The 21,793-nt window shown below is 47.3% G+C and overlaps 1 protein-coding gene across 1 annotated transcript in view; it reads right to left on the reverse strand.

The window, feature by feature from the left end:
- Positions 1-21,793, reverse strand: part of LOC126539837 (monocarboxylate transporter 13-like) — a 465,405-nt gene that overhangs the window by 129,686 nt on the left and 313,926 nt on the right. Inside the window, exon 6 of the mRNA XM_072286220.1 lies at positions 12,557-12,737. Coding sequence (XP_072142321.1) covers positions 12,557-12,737 — 181 coding nt within the window. The remainder of the gene's footprint in view (positions 1-12,556; positions 12,738-21,793) is intronic.

The raw sequence follows: 21,793 nt of genomic DNA on the forward strand, positions 1-21,793 counted from the left end.
ATAGCCACCCAGAGTGAATCTAGATAAACCAATGAAACTGGAGGCTTCTCGAAAGATAATCTGTCTCGGTACCATTTGTGCTTTCATCTTGGGGTGTCGCCAGAGCTCGTGAAGATCCCGAGTTTCGCCAAACTCGGCGCATCCTGCATAGCACCCCAGGTGCGAATGTGCGCCGGTCGGTTATCTTTTATTCTGATGTGCGTGTCCTATTTTTTTGCGCCTAAAGCCTTTTATAAAAAGCCACTGCAGCACTCGCTCATCGGAGCTGTCCGAGATGCGGCCTCCTCGCCCTCTTCACCAGAGGCCTACGACCAGCACGTGCAGGCCTGCTTCACTCCTTCTACTGCTGTGCAGTCATTTAGCGAAAAGAAGCTCGGCCGTCCAATGCGGCTCGTTTCGCGTGTACTGAATCTTCCTGGCCCCCAGCGCCTTTGTAATTAATTTCGTTGTATTTTTGGATACTGCTGATGCACGTTGGACGCACCTGGCGTTGTGACTCAGTTAGCAAAAGCAGTTCGGCCGCGTAACGCAGTCAGTTTTGCGTGTGCTGAATCTTACTGGGACAAGTGTGTCACGCTTTATGTGGCCACCAACGTGATTGTCATTAAATTTTGTTACATATTTGGATACCTTTGACGGACGTCCGCCACGCCTGGCGTTGTGACTCAGCTAGCGAAAAGCAGTTCGGCGGGTAACTCATTTAGGTTCGCGTGTCATGAATCTCACTGGGACAAGTTTGTGACGCTTTATCCCACCTCGAGCGTCATTGTAATTTATTTTGTTATATTTTGGGATACTTTCGAAGTAGGCTCGCCACGTTCGGCGTCCTCGAATGTCCTGGCAGCAACAGACCTCATTCCAGCTCCATCATTTGTCAGTACCGGATCACTTGAAGACGTAAGAGCCATGATGATGATGATGATGATGTGTTGTGTTTAGTGGCGCAAGGGCCCGAGATGGCCAAAGAACGCCATGCAAATGGTATGTGGTGTGAATGATCTACGCGATTAACAGATATTATGCAATAAGTAGATGCTACTGGGGTTTAAAGGGCCTAAAATAATTCGCTGTGAAATGCGTCAAATAGATAGGCATTAAAATTATTAACATGAAAGTGAGGTGTGCTATGACTGTAAAATATGTGTTGCGAAGTGACAATAAGAACAATTTTATAGCAATCAACTAGCGCTACCGTTTCACGAGGCGCAAGCATACGGACGCATGTGCTCTACGAAAACTACTATCGCAGAAGCACCCTCCGGTGAGAGGATGCTCTACAACACTCCTGGGCTAGGAACATGGAGCACTACATCATTAAGGTAATTGCGGACAACGTATTATGTTGTCAACCTCCCTCCTCTGAAGCCACACTGAAGAGGACACGTCAAGCTGTTGAAGGACAGCTATTTATCGACAGTCCCTCCATCTGTAAATGTATAGGATGGCAAATAAACAATCTCATTTCATTTCATTACTTTGTTCTTTTCGAAAAGATGGATCAGGTGCAGGTTCGTGCTTTATTCACATAGTCTACATAGAGAAGTTATCAACGCTACTCACCTGTAACTGCTTGCTAAAGCCCGGCTCTTGTATTGTTTAGGCATATGAATTACAACTACTTCGTTCCAAATAGACAGAATGTACGCAGCCACCCACATGGCAATCAATAGAAAGAAGAGCAGTTTCAGGGTTTCTGGATGGAGGTACTTGATCATTTGGATGGCTGGATGGATGGCTGGATGGATGGATAGATGGATAGATGGATGGATGGATGGATGGATGGATGGATGGATGGATGGATGGATGGATGGATGGATGGATGGATGGACGGATGGATGGATGGATGGATGGATGGATGGATAGATGGATCGATGGATGGATGAATTAATGCTATCACTGTCCCCTTCGGAATGGGCCGGAGGATTGCGCCGCCAAGCTCTTTTTATTATACCGCCTAATGCCGTAGCTATGGTAAAGAAGAAAAAACAAGGAAATGATAAGAAAAACCGCTGATAAATTCCCGTAACCAAACTTCCTGAACCCCTGTTGTGAATTCGTTTTTGTCCACGTCCGTTGTTTGTCATTTCCCTGCTTTCCATCCACCAATCTTCCTATCGCCGTTAAATGACCTCTACTGCGCTCAAATTTCGCTCAAATGACCTCTACTGCGCTCTCTTCGATAAGTAATGAGCGGCCCTTTGAGTTCTTATGAATTGCTTTTTTTTCATTTTAAGTAGTTAGAGCAGGTTTCTTCTCCATTGCCACTACCCATGAGATTATCTCAGCCATACTGACTTCTCGCTTGATGTTCTTTGTTGCCATGTTATTCACAATACAGGTCGCATACTTGCTGGTAAGGTTCCTAGTTGTTTTCCTCTAATGTGAATCAGTGTTTTTCCTATAAAAAATACCTGAAAACTCCCCCAGCCCGTTTACTCTCTTCCATATGCCTCAGTCACTCTTCATAATCAATTTTACAGTGACCTTCTCTCACTTCAAAGCTTAATTAAGAGAAAATGAGACATCCAGCCAATCGTAACGATTGCTACAAAAGAAGCCCATTCGGGTTGCTCCAAAGAAATGCCTCACAGTTGAAGAAAAATTCGTCCTAGTCCGGGACTCGAACCCGGGACCACCGCCTTTCCGGGGCAGCCGCTCTACCATCTGAGCTAACCAGGCGGCTAGCAGACGACTGGACGAAGTCGAATTTATCAACAACTCGAAGCAAAGGCAAGAGTTCGAAGTATAGTTCTGCGGAAACCCGCAAAATGGACAGAAGCTATTAAAAAAGGGAAAATCAGACAACCACCCCATCGTAGTAATTGCTACAAAGGAAACCTATACGGATTCCTCGAATGCAAGGCTCACAGTTGAATAAAATTTGTCCTGGTCCGGGAGTCACACCCAGGACCACCACCTTTCTTCAACTGCGATTTTTTAACTGCAATTTTTGAACCCGCATGGGTTTCCTTTGTAGCAATTGCTACAATTGGGTGAATGTCTTATTTTTCCATAATTAATTACTTGTCTCCACCTTGCCGGCTTCCGCAGAACTATTACGTCCTCTCAAAGCTTGTACAGCCCATATCACCCTGGCAGCTTCATTTGTAGTCTTCCCTTGAGCGCGCAGGCGAAGCGTCCCACTGACCTTTGGTTGCCATCGAGTCCTGATTGTATCCCTGATTTCATGCAAACACCCACGTTTCCAAATGTAAGTCCTGGAACCACTACAGCCATACATTATGCGGTCGCCACTTGGTGCGCACTTGCTACAAGAATTAAGATTTGCATGGAGTACCGCTAGTATAAATGAACGATTGTATTCCTCATTTTTCGCACATGTATGTTCAAGACCCTGTCACACTGCGACTTTCTTAAATTGCAGGAAAGTGTGCGTGTAAGCGATGCACTAGAGAGAGATTCCAAGTGTTGACCTAGAAAACCTGGCTGAAGTTCCGGTAGATTCCATGTAAGAATTTGTCTCAGATACCATACCTCTCCCAAATTTCTCTCTTTGCATGTCGACGTGTTCCCCGGCCTTGTCATTTGACCGGTTTAAAATGATAAGGCTTTCGGCAACGCCCCATGCTTCCTTTTGATTTTTGCGCGCTTTCCGACATTCGCCTTGCTACCATGTGATGCGGCGCCTATTAGCCAGTCCATTCGTTTGTTTAATAAATTTCGTTGTAGCGTCAATAATAAACCTGTTAGGTATCCCACAGCATCGGCTACATTATAAGCAGAAATGTAATCTCCGCCTAAATGTGTGAGCTCTCGAAATTGTTCGTAGTTCGCGGATTCGACGGTCCATCGAGCAAAATGTGGCGAGCATGCATCTTGTTTTGTTAAGTTTAACACAATTGTGAAGTGGTCAAGCCCAAAGGGGTTCTTGAAAATGGACCACTACAGAGAAGGAATTAATGTACTCGATACTATGCTTAAGCAAGTGTCGAGTACATAGAAGGCGAATTTCGGTTTCAAGGAACATGCCCACTCCAAGCGGTTGCCGGACATCCTAACTTATATTTTTATTTCTCTTCTTGCGAAATTATATCGGGCGAAGCGCGGGAAGTGGTTGTCTTCGTGCGTCAATCGAGCTTGCGTCCGCTCACCCGTATTAGTCGCTCAGCGATATCACAAGTCACTTGGTTGGCTGCCTCGGTCATCGTCCCAAGTATGAAGATGGGAAAGATAAGATAGGGAAGTTTGATCCGGCGTGCAACGAACGGAAGACGCTGGAAACCAGGTCAACCAAGCTTTTGATGAAGAAGGCTAAATAGCGGTATCACATGCATTGTGCGGCTGTGTGGTGTTCTGGCACCGAGAATTCCAGGTCTGCGAAGTTTTTCAAATTTCCTCATGACAGCAAGTATGCGCAAGTATTTCACTTTATTTTCTGAGCAGGCATTCACCTTGCGTGAGTGAACCAGTTCTGTGCGAGCCTGAGTGTACTCACGCAGGAGCAGTGTCGCTCGACCCATTCGTCATGAAGGCAGCCCATCTGCTGTCGGTGAAATGCTTGTACTGAAGGGCTTGTGTACATGTTTCTTTTTATTGGTCGGTTACCTTGCTTTAGGCTCGGCTTCTGTGTGCAAGGTTTTGAGCACGTGTAATATAGACTACGAGCAACGTTATTTGTTTTGCCGGCAAAATGTCTTTAATAATACTAGTAATACAAGTATACACTACTTAATGCTAATTAGGTACGAACTGGTGATTCCCCTTGCGATGAAGAGTGCTATTTATTTTTTTAGGAATGGTTGGCTCCGTGAGTTACTCTTGCGTCAAACTAGTGTGCTAATATTCGCCAAGCTTTTCTGTATATATGAATATGACGCAAAGTATGGCGACAAGCAGATATTCCTATAAGCCTTGTAAGCGCTATAGAAATATGCTCGCTCATTGGGCATGTAGTTCAAATAATGAGAGCAATTATATGCTACTTCCAGGTAATAAAGATGCATGTAGCTGGTTTAAAATACTGTGGGTCCTTACTTCTCATACTGTCAATGAAATACATGTACTTTACCTTCTTTATAAATGCTGCAAATTGTGTCCCCCTGATAACATAGGTGATAGTCAAGTTCTGTGTGACAAACCCGAAATGGGTAGTTCTCGCTTTGGCTTGAATTTTCTGGAATCTGTCTGCATGTTAAGCTACTCGCACACAAATCACCAGTTCGATCAAAATTAGAAGACGCATCGCCCATCTGGTACCCGAAACAAGTATACCTTGCTAATTCACTTGAATTCAAAACAGGGCAACTAGATTCATTCATTCCTCGTACTATTTTGATATCAGCATATCATCTCTGACATCCCAGTCCAACCTACCTACTCTTGCACTTCGTCGCCACATTTCTAGTTTAGGCTTATTTCATAAATTCTTTTTCTCCGAGCTATCACAGGAACCCTACATCTGCCCTCCCCCGCCACGTTTCTCTCTTCGCACCGGACATCAGCAGCAGGTGTCTCGACCACGAGCACACACAAAAACTTTTGCTTGGTCATTCTTCGCCCGGACTGCTTGCGACTGGAACGGCCTTCCCCAAGAACTTGCTGCCATCACATGCCCATCTATGTTCCTTAACCAAATTACGAGTGCGCTTGCATCACAATAATCATTTTTGTTGGTATCAATCGTTCCAATATTTTCTGTATACTGTTGTTAACCTATGTGTCCCACCCCCTATGTAATACCCTCACATGAGGGCCTTTAAGGAAATAAAGTGAAGTGAAAGTGAAGTCCCACAATGGCAGTGGTCGTCTGCATTTTCTGGAGTTCCTCTTTGACGACAGCCCTGATGAGTTATCGCAAGGCGCCAACGTCGTTACCGAGGGTAACGGCAGAGAGCTCCCTTGAAATCATGGCGTCGCGGTTGTTTTACCTGGCCCGCTGTTGAAGGGCCTTTTCCATAGTAGTGGCTTCGTCTTGGAACTCTGCAAGTGTCGTCGGCGGATTTCGAATGAGGCCAGCAAAGATTTCGTCTTTGACGCCACGCATGAGATGGCGCACCTTCTTTCTTTCAGTCATAGCAGGGCACTCACAGCACGAGTGAGCATTCATGGGTTTACGTACCTCGGAGATTTCGTTATCCTCCCAAGCTGTTCGAGGGACCTAATTCTGGGAATGGACTTTCTGCAGGCTAATGGAGTTGTGATTACCTTACAAAAGTCGCGGGTAACGTTTTCGACGGCGCAGGTCTTAGCAGGGAGCAGCACTGACGACACGTATGTCAACGCTTTGAGGATTGTTGACGAGAACATCACGGTGCCGTCAAGGAGCAGCGTAGTGACCCTCGTCACCTGCGACGCATTCGACGACTATAAGGGTATTGCCGAGGCAAATATCCCGCTGCTGCTCGAAAGACACATCTGCATCGCCCGGGGCCTTGTTTGAATACAGCATAAGTGCTCGCACGTTCTGTTGACAAACTTCAGCCATCAGTGTCAACACGTCCCTCAAGGTACAGCTGTGACATTCCTGAACGACATTGCTGACTTCGACATCGGCACGTTACAAATGACTTCACTGGATGCAACAACTCACACCAGCCTGAATACCCACGTCCACATTAATGCTGACTTAGCAGATGTACAGAAGGATCAGCTGCTAGGCCTACTGACTGAATTCTCCGGCTGTTTTTCCACGGAATCCAAAGTCCAGCGCACTTCCGTTAAGCAACACCGGATCGTTAAAGAGGAGTCGGCGCGGCCTGTTCGTCAGCATCTGTATCGCGTGTCACCTATGGAGCGGGGGGCGATTAAGCGTCAAGTTCAAGAAATGCTAAAAGATGACGTCATCCAGGCGTCGACAAGTCAGTGGGCAGACAACACAGTCCACTTCTGCGTTGACAACAGACGGCCTAACCGAGTCACCAAACGCGACGTTTATCCCATGCCACGGATCGATGACGCTTTGGACGGTCTGCGTCATGCTCAGTTCTTTACTTCGTTAGACCTAAAGTCAGGCTACTGGCAAATCGAAGTGGACGAACGTGACCGTGCAAAAACCGCCTTCGTGACTCCCGATGGGCTGTACGAATTTAAAGTGCTGCCTTTCGGTCTCTGTTCCGCTCCCGCTACGTTCCAACGAATGATGGACACTGTACTCGTTGGACTAAAGTGGCAGACGTGTCTAGTGTAGACGACGTTGTTGTGTTTGACATCTCGCCGGGCTACGCAGTGTCCTTACCGCAATGCGCAAGGCCAACCTCACCATCAAGCCTGAAAAATGTTACTTTGGCTTCCAGGAACTCAAGTTTCTAGGCCACGGGGTCAGCTCCCAAGGAGTACAACCAGACCCAGAAAAACTTGCTGCCGTTGCCGAGTTTGCTCGTCCTAAAGACAAAAATGCTGTTCAGCGGTTCCTGGGCCTCTGCGCTTACTACCGTCGTTTCGTTGAAGGCTTCTAAAGGATTGCTGAACCACTCACGAGAATGACGTGACAAGATGCGCCCTTTGCGTGGACGGAATACCAAGAGCAGGCCTTCACCTAATCGCGTAAACGCCTTCAATCCGCTCCTGTGCTGGCGCATTTTGACCACACCGCCGCAACTGAAATACACCCCGACGCCAGTAACCTAGGACTCGGGGCCATTCTGGTTCAATGGCAAGATGGCGCAGAACGTGTAATTGCGTACGCGAGTCCTAGTCTGACAAAAGCAGAAGCTAATTATTCAACGACCAAAAAAGAATGCTTAGCAGTCGTGTGGGCCATCAGCAAGTTCCGACCCTACTTATACGGCCAGCCATTTCGAGCGATCAGCGATCACCACTAGCTCTGCTGGCTTGCCAATCTACGAGATCCGTCAGGTCGCCTCGCACGTTGGAGCCTCCGCCTCCAGGAATACGACATAACTGTTGTCTGCAGATCCGGCCATAAGCATAGCGACGCTGACTGCCTGTCACGTTCTCCTATTCCCTTGACATCCTCCAACTTGGAGCTAGATGTGCCGTTTCTTGGTGCCGTCAACGTGGTGCGCATGGCTGACTATCAACGTGCAGACTCTGAGCTGCTTCCAGTCATCCGATATCTCGAGGGAGCTGACGTTGTTGTCCCACACCCGCTTTCACGAGGATTGACGTCGTACTGCCTGCGAAACGATGTCCTGTACAAAAAAAAAAAAAAAAAATTCGAGAACAGCCAGAAAACGTTCCTTCTCGTCGTTCCGACGGCACTGCGCGAGGAAGCTTTACAGGTGTGTCACCACAATGCCTGTGCTGGCCACTTAGGCTTGGCGAGGACATTAGCGCGCATACGGCAAAAATACTATTGGCCACACCTATTTTCGTCGGTTAAGCGCTATGTGCGAACGGGCCGTGACTGTCAGAGGCGTAAAGTTCCACCCGTCAATCCTGCCGGCATCTTTCAGCCTTTGGATCCACCTCCGGCGCCGTTCCAGCAAGTGGCAATGGACCTTCTTGGGCCGTTCCCCACGTCATCCTTGCAAAATAAATGGATAATCGTGGCAACTGACTATTTAACTCGCTATGCGGAGACGAAAGCTGTGCCGCGGGGAACTGCTGCTGAAGTCGCCAGCTTCTTCGACCACAACATCGTGCTTCGCCACGGTGCACCCGCTGTACTCATTACTGACCGCGGTGCAGCGTTTACAGCGGAGTTATTGCAACAAGTCGTCACACTGACACGCACCAACCACCGAAAGACCACAGCCTATCATCCCCAAGCTAATGGCTTAACAGAGCGCCTAAACAGAACATTAGCCGACATGCTCTCAATGTACATTGATGTGCAACACAAAACATGCGATGAAATTTTGCCATACGTCACGTTTGCTTACAATACCGCTGTGCAGGAGATCACCGAGTTTACACCATTCGAGCTTGTTTACGGACGTCGCCTTACAACCCCCTTAGACGCCATGCTCCCGGTAGACCACGGAACCACAAGGAATGACACCACTGAAAATTTCGTCGAGAAAGCCGAGGAAGCTCGCCAGCTTGCTCGGAATCGCATCCGCACCCAGCAGAATACCGACGCCTACCGTTACAACCGGACCCAACGGAATGTCTAGTACTTACCAGGCGACCCCGTGTGGATGTGGACACCTATCCGACACCGTGGGCTCTCAGAGAAGTTGTTGCGCCGCTATTTAGGCCCCTATGAAGTTGTGCGCCGCCTCAGTGATGTGAACTACGAGGTGGTGCGTCAAAGCTCTGATCCTGGTTCGAACCGACGCTGTCCCCGTGCTGAAGTCGTCCACGTAGTACGGATGAAGCCGTGCTATGCACGTGAGGGATAAGCAACCCTCATAAACCGCTTCAGCATTGTGTACATTCCCGTATGTTTTTTTTTGTCTTTTCATGTTGGCACTCTTGCCCATAGTGCGCGCCCGCTGCCCTTGAAGCGACCGGGCTGGTCGCTTTTGAGAGGGGAGCAATGACGCGAAATAAGCTTGCACGTGATGACACGGGACCCTTAAGGCGAGAACGACGAAGTTCGTGGTTGCGCACGCGCTCTCCGAGGACCAGCCATCGCTAAAGGCAGACGTTTTCTTGCCAATCTGTCGGTGGTAAACTGTTTTAGTTGTAATAGCTGGGTGACAATATTGCGAGCAGCTTCGGCCATATCATGCTAACGGACGACGACAAATCGACAGTTTGCTCAATTCTTGTGTCATGCTATTCCTCCAGGTGCAAAACTAACATATCCATCAACATATCATATCACTTGAGCACATCTCAATTTGCAGCTGCTGCGGTAGCCCACCAGTGCGGACAGCAGTGTCGCTAGGAAATAATTTTGGGCACCTCAACGAAATCGATAGGTCAAGCGCAAATGACATGCACGACGGCATCCATCGTAGACGCTGTGCGATGTTCGGGCGTTACGAATGTGCGGCGACTGAACAAAAGCTGCCACGGATTGCTTGTGACGGTTACACTAGCTTGTTTACTCAGTAGCGTCAAAAAGAAAAAATGGAAAAAAGAAAAAAAAGAACCGTATCAAAAGCCCATAATTATTAATCACTCGTCGCGACTAAACGCTCTTAGGACCATAAGTCATTTCCAGGCAACGAGCGGCTACGATTTATGAAGAAAACTGATAACGCCGGCGGGACAAGCATTGCGACGAAGTTCAATACACACAGATAGCTTCTAATCATTTTATTTTTGTTTTGTTGACGTTATCACCACGTCACCGCGGGAAGTTTGAAAAGTTTCAGGTCGGTACGCCACGTGGTGGCACTGACGCCAACTAAACCCTCGTGTCCAGAAAAGCTGGATACGGGCAGATGCTCCAGCAGGTTGGCACCTGCTAAATCATTTCTGGCAGCTTGGAAGGGTTCTTCGGCATCGGACGTCCAGCGGAGTGGAGCCTTAGGGATCTTGAGAAAGCGATCAGTGGTATAATAATTCGGGTGATGGGTAGCAAACGTCGGTGAGCAGCCCTAGGAACTTACAGAGCTTTTGCAGTGACATTCGGCAAGCGAACCCGCAGTAGATTTGAACTATCTTTTCCAATGGTCTGATTACTTCAGGAGTCACGTGGTACCCGAGGAACTCAGTGTCGCGTACAAACAGGCACATTGCGAGGTTGATGAGAAGACCGTGCTGCGGGAGCCGACAAAATAGCAGACCCAAATGATTATGTTGCTCGGCGGAAATACTTCCTACCAGGAGGTCGTCGAGGTATGCAGAGACGAAACGAGTCCCCAGGTGGCCTATTTGATAAACCCATGGAACGTCTGGACAGCTTATCTCAGCCCGAATGATATGGTGACCTACTGGAAAGCCCGAATGGTATCAAAATTGCAGTCTTTGAGATGTCCGCTGACTCGACAGGATTTTATTGTAGGCCTTCACTAAATTTATCTTGCTGAATATTACCATTCCAGCTAGGTTCACTACAATGTCATGTCTGTGAGGAAGTAGAGAGTGATCACGCATGGTGCGTCAGTTGAGCGCACGGTAGCTGCCGCACGGTCGCCAATCCCATGAGTCACGCTTTGGTACCATGAGGAGAGCTGAAGATCAACCAGTCGAAGATGGACGAATGATACGCTGTTGCAGCATGTGGATGACAAGGCGGTCACCGGCGAGGCGTCTGGTCTGAAGAAGACTATGAGGCCTGTGGTGACAACATGGTGACAACAAATTGCAACTTCAGGTGCGCTGACTTGATAATTTTACTTTTGACCTCAAGTTATTCCGGTTTCCCAGTTTCTTTTCTTCTCTAACCATCTAACTTTTTTTTTCAAATCCAAGGTGATATCAGAATCTTTATGGGTAGATTTCCTAGTAATCGTACATCTTACTACAAATTACACTGCGCAATCATGTTAGGTATCCAGACCTCATCAATCTACACGTATTATTTTTCAAATTTTCTTAGGGAAACTCAACTCGTGAATAGGAGATCAGATATCTTCACGAGTGAAATTCGATATGAACTTGCTTCCATGTGTGGACATAACGAGCCGACTGTTATAGTTATGGCTTTCGCTGAGTGATCCCAGATGCTAGTCGTGCTCATGCGACAAATATATTTCTTTCATCCTTTTTAAAGACTATTTCTGGTATTGACTATAAGCTGGACTGTATTTTGCTAGGCTTATCGCCAACCTGTAGGAAATCTAAATGAAAGTCAATGTGGAATATTTTAAATTCAAGAGTTTGGAAGGACCGTGACCAGAAAGGATACCAGGTGACATTGGGGAAGTTAAAGTTGCCAGCGAACGTTGGTCTGTCATTCGCTTTTATGTGACATCGCATACAATTTTAAAGTTGATCCAGGGCTCAGAGAAGAGTTAGGGGGTGTATAAATATGTCATTGCACGCATTTATCCTGTTACCATATGCTTTACAAAATGAGGCTTCCGGTGCAGGTGCTTGAGCCATTCTAATGAAGTGAAGGAAAATTTTAGACAGAATCACTACTCACCGGCCTCTTCCGTCGCAATCCGAACGAAATCTTTTGCAGATCCTTGGAATAGTTTCTCTGTCAAGTATGCCGTCACCAAGTTTCTGTAAGTCCGACTAGTTCACGACTACTTCCACAATGCGAAAAAGGCTTCAAGGTGCACAGGTTGGTTATACAGTCCAAAATACAATGCGCATGCAAACGTAGTTACCGCCCAAAGTTTCACACAGCTACGATTCGGCAGTACTTTTCGCATGCTGCTCGTCGACAAAACTTCTGCATGGTGGTCTATGGCTCGCACAACGAAAGTCTCCGAATACCCTTTTTTGACAATAATTCTAAGTGATTGTGTAATCTCATGTGCTACAAGTAAACACATGTCACAAAACGCAGAAAAATAAAAAAGCACAAAGTCACACAATGCGAACATAATAACGACACCGTGTCGTCTTTTTTTTTTCGGTGCCCTCTTTTCTGTTTTGCTTTCTTAGGCTCAGAAGCGTGTCCTTATCCAAATTACCACTAGGCCAAATTCGTACTGAGTTCTTTACTAATACACTGATCTGCCACCATGTTTTCATTAAGAGATGCAGAATTCAGCGTATGATTACAGTGCAACATCCTAAGCCGACTTGCTGACTTCTTCAAAAAGATAATGATTGCACGCACGTCTGTCTCACTGACGCCCAGCTCCGCCACCGCTCGTGAGGTCAGGAACAGGTAGGGCACACTGTAGCCAATGCCGCAGAAAACACGTGACAGGGAGAAGACGCGGAAGGCTGCGTCGGACAGAAGCCGGAAATTAAGCATCTCTCCCAGCACGGCAGCCATCTGGTAGGAAAATAGCGTCCTGCAAGAAACACATGGTATAAATAATGGGTCCGAGCAGTTGCTCTAAAAGATGGGTGTGCGGTGACGTCAACTGGATGGAAGGCTTTCCGTGAAGAAATGGTACATGAAGGACAATAGCTACACTTACTCATAAGACGGGTAGTATTGTGTGAATGCGCCTATCGTTGTACAATGCTGAGGCATTTTAAACTATAGGTTTGGCTTTTCAACAACACAGGGACTCTTCGCAGAAGAAAGTTAAACATGCGCCATAAAATTTTACCAAACCACAATAAGGAAGATCAGGACTAAGAGCAATCAGGACTATTTATATCAACATATGCTACATTGATATAACTGCGGCTGAAGGCAGTAGAGTAACAATTCATGCGTACTTGTTTATCTTAACCCGGTGACCACTTTTCACCGCCTAACAAATGTTATCGCTCAACGCTGGACGCACCCGCATGTGCCGGAAGTTTCTCGAATGTTATCGATGGTTCAATGTGCTGTTGTCACCGAAACATGTGTAATCTGACTGCATGTGTGACGCGAATTGCGTCAGAACTGTCTGGAAGACATGCGTGTACCAGCAGTTACGCACAAACCTTTGATCGTCATCATCAGTCTGGTTAGGCCCACTGCAAGGCAAAGGCCTCTCCCATACTTTTCCCACAACCCCGGTCATGTACTAATTGTGGCCATGTCGTCCCTGCAAACTTCTTAATCTCATCCACCCACCCAACTTTCTGCCGCCCCTTGTTACGCTTCCCTTCCCTTGGAATCCAGTCCGTAACCCTTAATGACCATCCGTTATCTTCCCTACCCATTACATGTTCTGCCCATGCCTATTTCATTTTCTTAATTTCAACTAAGATGTCATTAACTCACGTTTGTTCCCTCACCCAATCTGCTTTTTCTTTTCCCTTAACGTTACACCCATCATTCTTCTTTCCATAGCTCGTTGCGTCGTCCTCAATTTAAGTAGAACCCTTTCGTAAGCCTCCAGGTTTCTGCCCCGTAGGTGAGTACTGGTGACACGCAGCTATTATACACTTTTCTCTTGACAGATAATAGCAACCTGCTGTTCATGATCTGAGAATGCCTGCCAAACGCACCCCAGCCCATTCTTATTCTTGTGATTATTTCCGTCTCATGACCCGGATCCGCCGTCACTACCTGCCCTAAGTAGATGTATTCCCTTACCACTTCCAGTGCCTCGCTACCTATCGTAACCTGCTGTTCTCTTCCGAGACTGTTAAACATTACTTTAATTTTCTGCAGATTAATTTTTCGACCCACCCTTCTGCTTTGCCTCCCCAGGTAAGTGAGCATGCATTGCAGTTGGTCCCCTGAGTTACTAAGCAAGGCAATATCATCAGCGAATCGCAAGTTACTAAGGTATTCTCCATTAACTCTTATCCCCAATTCTTCCCAATCGAGGTCTCTGAATACCTCCTATAAACACCCTGTGAATTGCATTGGAAAGATGGCATCTCCCTGCCTGACGCCTTTCTTTATTGGGATTTTGTTGCGCTCTTTATGGAGGACTACGGTGGCTGTGGAGCCGCTATAGATATCTTTCAGTATTTTTACATACGGCTCGTCTACAGCCTGATTCCGTAATGCCTCCATGAGTACTGATGTTTCGACAGAATCAAGCGCTTTCTCGTAATCAATGAAAGCTATATATAAGGGTTGGTTATATTCCGCATATTTCTCTATCACCTGATTGATAGTGTGAATCAGGTCTATTGTTGAGTAGCCTTTACAGAATCCGGCCTGGTCCTTTGCTTGACAGAAGTCTAACGTGTTCCTGATTCTATTTGCGATTACCCTAGTAAATAGTTTGTAGGCAACTGATAGTAAGCTGATCGGTCTATAATTTTTCAAGTCTTTGGCGTCCCCTACTTATGGATTAGGATTATGTTAGCGTTCTTCCAGGAATCCAGTACGCTCGAGGTCATGAGGCATTGCCTATACAGGGTGGCCAGTTTCTCTAGAACAATCTGCCCACCATCCTTCAACAAATCTGGTGTTACCTGATCCTCCGCAGCTGCCTTCCCCCTTTGCATAGCTCCCAAGGCTTTCTTTACTTCTTCCGGCGTTACCTGTGGGATTTCGAATTCTTCTAGACTATTCTCTCGTCCATTGTCGTCATGGGTGCCACTGGTACTGTATATATCTCTATAGAACTCCTCAGCCACTTGAACTATCTCATCCATATTAGTAATGATATTGCCGGCTTTGTCTCTTAACGCATACATCTGATTCTTGCCAATTCCTAGTTTCTTCTTCACTGCTATTAGGCTTCCTCCGTTACTGAGAGCATGTTCAATTCTATCCATAATATACTTCCTTATGTCAGCTGTCTTACGCTTGTTGATTAACTTCGAAAGTTCTGCCGCTTCTATTCTAGCTGTAGGTTTAGAGGCTTTCATACATTGGCGTTTCTTGATGAGATCTTTTGTCTCCTGCGATAGCTTACTGGTATCCATTCTAACGGAGTTACCACGGACTTCTATTGCACACTCCTTAATGATGCCCACAAGATTGACGTGCATTGCTTCAACACCAAGATCCTCTTCGTCAGTTATAGCCCAATACTTGTTCTGTAGCTTGATCTGTAATTCCTCTATTTTCCCTTTTACCGCTAACTCATTGATTGGCTTCTTATGCACCAGTTTCTTTTGTTCTCTTCTCAAGTCTAGGCTAATTCGAGTTCTTACCTTTGATGATTCATGTATAAAAGCAGACGCACTTGACCCGCTAATCAGATTTTCCACGATCGACGACTGCATTCACCACTATCGTTGTGCTTTTAGTGAAGCCTCTTCTTGAAGACACACGTTCGCCCAGAAAAAAAGGTAATTTCATCATGAACAGTATTGCTGCCTTCTTAACCGTCACTACTTCATGACATGTGGTGCAGGTGCTAGTGCGTTCATGTACCGAACGCCTCCGCTAAGCCGCCATCCAAGCGCGAAAGCTCTGGACAACGCCCACGTAGCCAAGGACCAGTGAGCTAGCCATAGACCTCACGGAGTGATAGCGGAATAAGGACGCCTTCCCGAGAAGACCAGAGGGATCAACCCCAAGTCAGCAATTCCAATGGCTCACCCAGGGTCCGCCATTCTGATGCAACAAGCTCGGGACCCACAAACCTGCTATATATCATCGTGTGACGACCCAAAAAACTGACTGGAGACCTATGAAATATTCGTGACCTTCAACAATTCGGACTCCGACAAGCTGCGGCACGTATATTTCGCATTAAAGGACGCCGCCAGAACGTAGATTGAGAAACAGGAGTCGACCCTTACAGCATGGCACTTTTTCCGCTGCGGCTTTCTGTGAACCTTTACGAGAGTCATGCGCAAAGACCGAGCCCAAGCTCTACTTGAACGCGCATGTAGCTGCCGAGCGAGAACAACGCGATCTTTGCGAAAGAAATGACTCGCCGACCACGCCGACATGTCTGAATAAAAGAAACTCTGTTTTTTGACGCGAATTGTGAAAGAACAACTCTTCGCTGCATTGATACGCAACCCTTCCAGGACTGTCGCTGATGTTGTTTCGGAGGCCCCAGTGATCAAGAAGATGCTTGAAATGCGCACCAGGCAATGCATTCGGCCTGAGCTGACGACAAAGTCCGCCACAGCTCAAAGACAACGCGCCGGTGACCTGCGCGAGACAATCACAGTGGTCGTATGGGAAGAGCTGCAGAAGTTGTACCAAAGGTCACAGCCCCAGATGGTTTCGATGGCTGACACAGTTATAGATTCAACGGTGACTGGAAGACCCAGAAGTTCCGGCATGACTGCAACCCCAACCAGAAGTGATGACCTACTCGACCGTCGTCCGCTGGCAAGGTCCCTTTAAGGGACCGCGCCAGGGCAGCATAACACCGCACTTCCGTCGTCCACCACTGCTGCCGCTAGCACGCCCGACCGTAGCAGCTAACCAACGAAGGCAGACATTTGGAACGTCCCCAACCACCTCCCACTTTGCTATCACTGTGGGGAAGCTGCACATGTCTACCGCCGGTGCTTATACCGTGACTTCGGATTGCGAGGATTCGCCGTGAACGCGCCACGCCCAAGCAATGTGAGCGGCCAAGTGACATTGCCGACTTGCTCGCCGCCACTCAGTGGAGTCCTCGACGACCAACCCCGGTCGCCGTCACCACGACGCTACCTGTCACCGCCGCGCCGACCGTACACTGGCTCAGCCCGGGGCTGGTCCGTCATCCCATATCCGGAAAACTAAAAGCAGCTACCTGTATAGGTGCGGTTGCTGTGCATCGAAATGCCGAAGATCCTATGCTGACGGCGAAGACGCCGAAAAGCCTGAAGCGACGACATAGCACCGACACGCTGCCATCACAGCGAAGTTTGTAAGACAAGAATATGATAACGAAAAAATACACAACGCGACGTTCCAGCCACAAGTCAATGCGACGCAAAAGAGATCCGACGCGAAGAGCTAACTACAACGCAAGGGGAAGAACCACCAACCTTGACGTGCTTCTCCACGGCCACGCCGTCACCACCTTAGTACGCACAGGAGTCGACAACTCCGTCATACGTGGATTATTCGCTGTCAAGCTGAAAACAGTCAAGACTGCATGAAACATCCCTGAAATCTGGACAGGTGGAGGACACCTAATAACACCGACTGAAATCTGCACGGCAAGATTTACCCTTCAGGATAGGACCTACCCTGGACCTTCGTTATTCTCGCACTACGTTCACGAGATGTCATTCTCGGTTTGGACATCCTGTACGAACTTCGCGCAATCAGTGACCTGAAGCAAAAGTGGATAGCCCTATCCGAAGATCAAGATATATGGATATTATAAACGTTATTCTCCAACGGATGAGGTGATCCACCCACTCCCCGACATGCAGGTCAGGGGGTGGCTGCCGCCGCCTCAGATGCAGGCTGGGGGGTCTTGGGTCCCAGCAGCCTCTTCAGCCAGTTGGAGGAGCCGGAGCTGGAGCTTAAAGTCCGAGCAGCACAGCAGGGACTCCCAGGTCACTCTACTAGCAATATTGTGCATTCCCCCAGGGAGAGTACGAGCATTCTTATACTGTGTGGTCGAAGGTCCCTCTCACCCCACAAAGACTACACCTATCGCTCCCGGTCTCGGGGAACATTAGGCTCGCCATAACCGGGTCCGGATACGTATAAGTTTGGAGTCGTCTACACGCGACTGCTTCTCTGTTGTTTATTTTCGAGGCTGGCTGTGATACCTGCCTACGATCCACTCAAAAATTCTGCGTGATCTCCCCATATTTTAGCATGCGCTCTGCGCTCCTTAAGTCATCGAGGGGCCCCGTAGGGCCGTAGCGGCTTGGCGGTAGCGATCTCGAGCCAGCTCCTGGCCCGCCTGGTTGGCGGGGATGGCTTGTGCGCCGGAGTTGAAATTATTTGAAATTTTCTATTTATCTTTCTCTGGCCTAGGATTCTGGCCGCTAAGGACGAGATCCTTCCCTTGCTAAAATTTTGTATGGCAGTTTTGCTGTCAGTGAAAACAAATTTCGCGTCCGTTCCAGCGCAAGCTAACGCGAATGCAATTTCCTCGGCAACTTCTATGCTCCGCCCACGCTGAGTGGCAGCTGTCACGAGATTGACCCGGCAGCTCCTGCCGTGTCAACATAGGCCACCTCATGTTCGGAAATTTTACCGGATATAATTTGTAATGCTTCGGCTCGCTCTCGCCTCCTGTTTTTGTTATGTTCACGGTGCACCTGTTTTGGCAGGGGTGGGCATAATCATATTTTTTTTCTGACTTCCCTATCTACGTTCACCTTTCAAATGGGGCCTCTATACGGATTTATTCCTACTTTGGTCAATATGGTTCTTCCTGTACTCGTGGTGCTGTCTCTCAAATAGAGAGGTTCGCACCGCTTCCGCCGGTTCTGCCGAAGTGTTGTGCACCCCTTGAGCCATGTCTCTATGTGGATGTGCGCATGGGAAGTCCCAACACTTCTCTGTACGTATTTTCTCATTAGAGAAGCAATATTTTCTCTTTCAACCGCATTCAAATGGGGAGATGATGTTGCGTAGCTCACCCGGCTGAAGATGTACACCTGTATTAGTTTAATCAAATTTTTCTCTTTATCCCTCGGCCTGCTAGCCACCCGCATAAATAGGCTCAGGGTTTGCACCGTGGGATTCAGCTGCTTCTTGAAGGTCTCGCCATTATGGCCGCGTGACTGGAGAATCAGACCCAAAATTCTTATTTGGTCGACTATTGGCACCTTCTTACCCGCCATTTAAATTTTGATCTCCGACGGTGCCTTGCACTTCAAGTGCTCCGGATTATATATAAACAATTATGATTTCTGCGGCGAGCACGCTAGGCCTCTGTCGGCCGCGTAATCAACTATGATGTCGGTGGCAGCCTGGAGCAGGCTTTCAATGGCCGAATCACTTCCCCGGTTGACACATATCAACCGCACATATGCAAATTTTGAATCCCTCGAGCTTTGCCAATTGCTCAGGGAGATCCCTCATAGCCACGTTGAAGAGTAAGGGAGACAGCACTGATCCCACGGGCGCAATGGAGTAGCCAGCAATTGTTCGCTCGGAGTTAGGGGGGGGGGGGGGGGGGGCAGGCTCACGTTGCAGTTCGGCCTCCTCCTTAAGAGGCAGCTTTAGCATGGGTGCTCCCATCTACATACATATAGAAGGAGCATTCACGTTTCTCGGCAACCACGGCACAAAATTTAATGAGGTTTGTTGCATCTAAAAGAAAAGCTTTAATTCTAAGGACTGTATATTTAGAATTTTTGATTTAGGTTGTCAATTCTTTATTAAAAATTGTGAAAAATTGCAAATTTTCAGAAAAAGAAACTATCAAGTTTGAAACTACAACTAAACAATAAAGAATGATATCACAATTCTGTGAATTGCACCTAATAGTACATCTACGGCGGACAAAATTGATGTGTTACACTTGAATCTCACAAATTTAGTATTATGGAAAGACGGCTTTTGCAGAATCCTCGTACAAAATGTAACCAATTCGCGTAAGGTACAAACTGACATACCAAGTTTCTCCGCTTCATCAGAGCTGACCAGGCGGCTAGCAGATGGCAGCGCGAAGTAAAATTTGTGAACAACTCGAAGCAAAGACAAGATATTTACGTAATAGTTCTGGGGAAGACCGCAAGGCGGAGAGCAGTAATTAAGAAGGGAAAATGAGACATCCCCACGAACGTATCAAATTGCTGCAAAGGTAACCTTTACGGGTTCCTTCAGAGTAAAGCCTTCCAGTAATCAGGGACATGAAACCAGGACTACCACTTCTCCGGTGCAGCCGCTCTACCATCTGAGATAACCAGTCAGCTAGCAGATGACAGCACGAAGTAAAATTTGTGAACTCAAAGCGAAGGCAAGAGTTTGACGTAATAGTTCTGAGGAAGCTCGGAAGGTGGATAGTAGTAATTAAGAAAGAAAATTAGACATTCATACATACGTAAGAAATTGCTTCAAAGGAAAGCCCTACCGGTTCCTTCAAAGTAAAGCCTCGCCATTGAAGTAAAAATTCGTCCCGGTCTGGGACTCGAACACGGTACTACCGCTTTTCCGGTGCAGCAGCTCGACCATCTGACTTAACCAGGCGGCCAGCAGATTTGAGCGAGGAATAAAATTTTTGAACAAATCAAAGCAAAGGCGAGATTTGGACGCAATAGTTTTGCGGAAGCCTACATGGTGGAGAGCACAAATTAAGAATGAAAAATGAGACATCCTCAGAAACCTAACAAATTGCTCAAGAAGAAACCTTTATGGGTTCCATCAAAGAAAAGCCTTGCCGTTGAAGAAAAATTCATCCTGGTCAGGGACTCGAAGCCGGGGACAACGCTTTTCCGGTGCAGCCGTTCTACCATCTGAGATAACCCGGCAGTTAGCAGAGGGCAGCGCGAAGTAAAATTTGTGAACAACTCGAAGCATAGGCAAGAGTTTGACGTAATAGTTCTGAGGAAGCCCGGAAGGCGGAGAGCAGTAATTAAGAAGGGAAAATGAGACATCCACACAAACGTAAGAAATTGCTCAAAACGAAAACATTACGGCTTACTTCAAAGAAAAGCCTTGACGTTGAAGAAAATTCGTCCTGGTCAGGGACTCGAAGCCGGGACCGCCGCTTTTCCAGTGGAGCCGCTCTACCATCTGAGGTACCCACGCGGCTAGCAGATAGTAGCGCGAACGAAAATTTGTGAACAACTCGAAGGAAAAACAAGAGATTGACGTAATTGTTCTGCGGAAGACGAAGGTCCAGAGCAGTAATTAAAAAAAGAAAATAGGACATCCACAGAAACCTAACAAATTGTTCAAATAAAACCATTCGGGTTCCTTCAAAGAAAGGCTCGCCGTTGACGAAAAATTCGTCCTGCTCAGGGACTCGAAGACGGGACCACCGCCTTTCCGTTGCAGCCGTTCTGCCATCTGAGCTGACCAGGCGGCTAGCAAATGGCTCCGCGAAGTAATATTTGTGAACAACTCGAAGCAAAGGCAAGAGATTGACGTAATAGTGCTGTTGAAGTCTGAAATTTTATAGCAGTAATTAAGAAAGAAAAATAAGATATCCCCACAGACTGAACCAATTTCTGCAAAGGAAACCCATACGGGTTCTCTTTAAAGAAAAGCCTCGCCGTTAAAGAAAGAGTGGTCCTGGTCAAGGACTCGAACCCGCGACCAAACCTTTTCCGGTGCAGCCGCTCTACCATCTGAGATAACCCGGCAGCTAGCACATGACAGCACGAAGTAAAATTTTTGAACAACTCAAAGCGAAGGCAAGAGTTTGACGTAATAGTTCTGAGGACGCCCACAAGGCGGAGAGCAGTAATTAAGAACGGTAAATGAGACATCCACACAAACGTAAGAAATTGCTCACAGAAAATCCATACGGGTTCCTTAAAAAAAAAAAAAAGGGCTCGCCGTTGACGTTGAAGCTTTGACGGTGAAGGAAAATTCGTCCTGCTCAGGAACTCGAAGCCGGGACAACCGCTTTTACGTTGCAGCCGTTCTACAATCGGAGGTAACCACGCCGCTAGTAAATAGTAGCGC

The sequence above is a fragment of the Dermacentor andersoni genome, chromosome 2, assembly GCF_023375885.2.
Source record: "Dermacentor andersoni chromosome 2, qqDerAnde1_hic_scaffold, whole genome shotgun sequence".
Classification (NCBI taxonomy): domain Eukaryota; kingdom Metazoa; phylum Arthropoda; class Arachnida; order Ixodida; family Ixodidae; genus Dermacentor; species Dermacentor andersoni.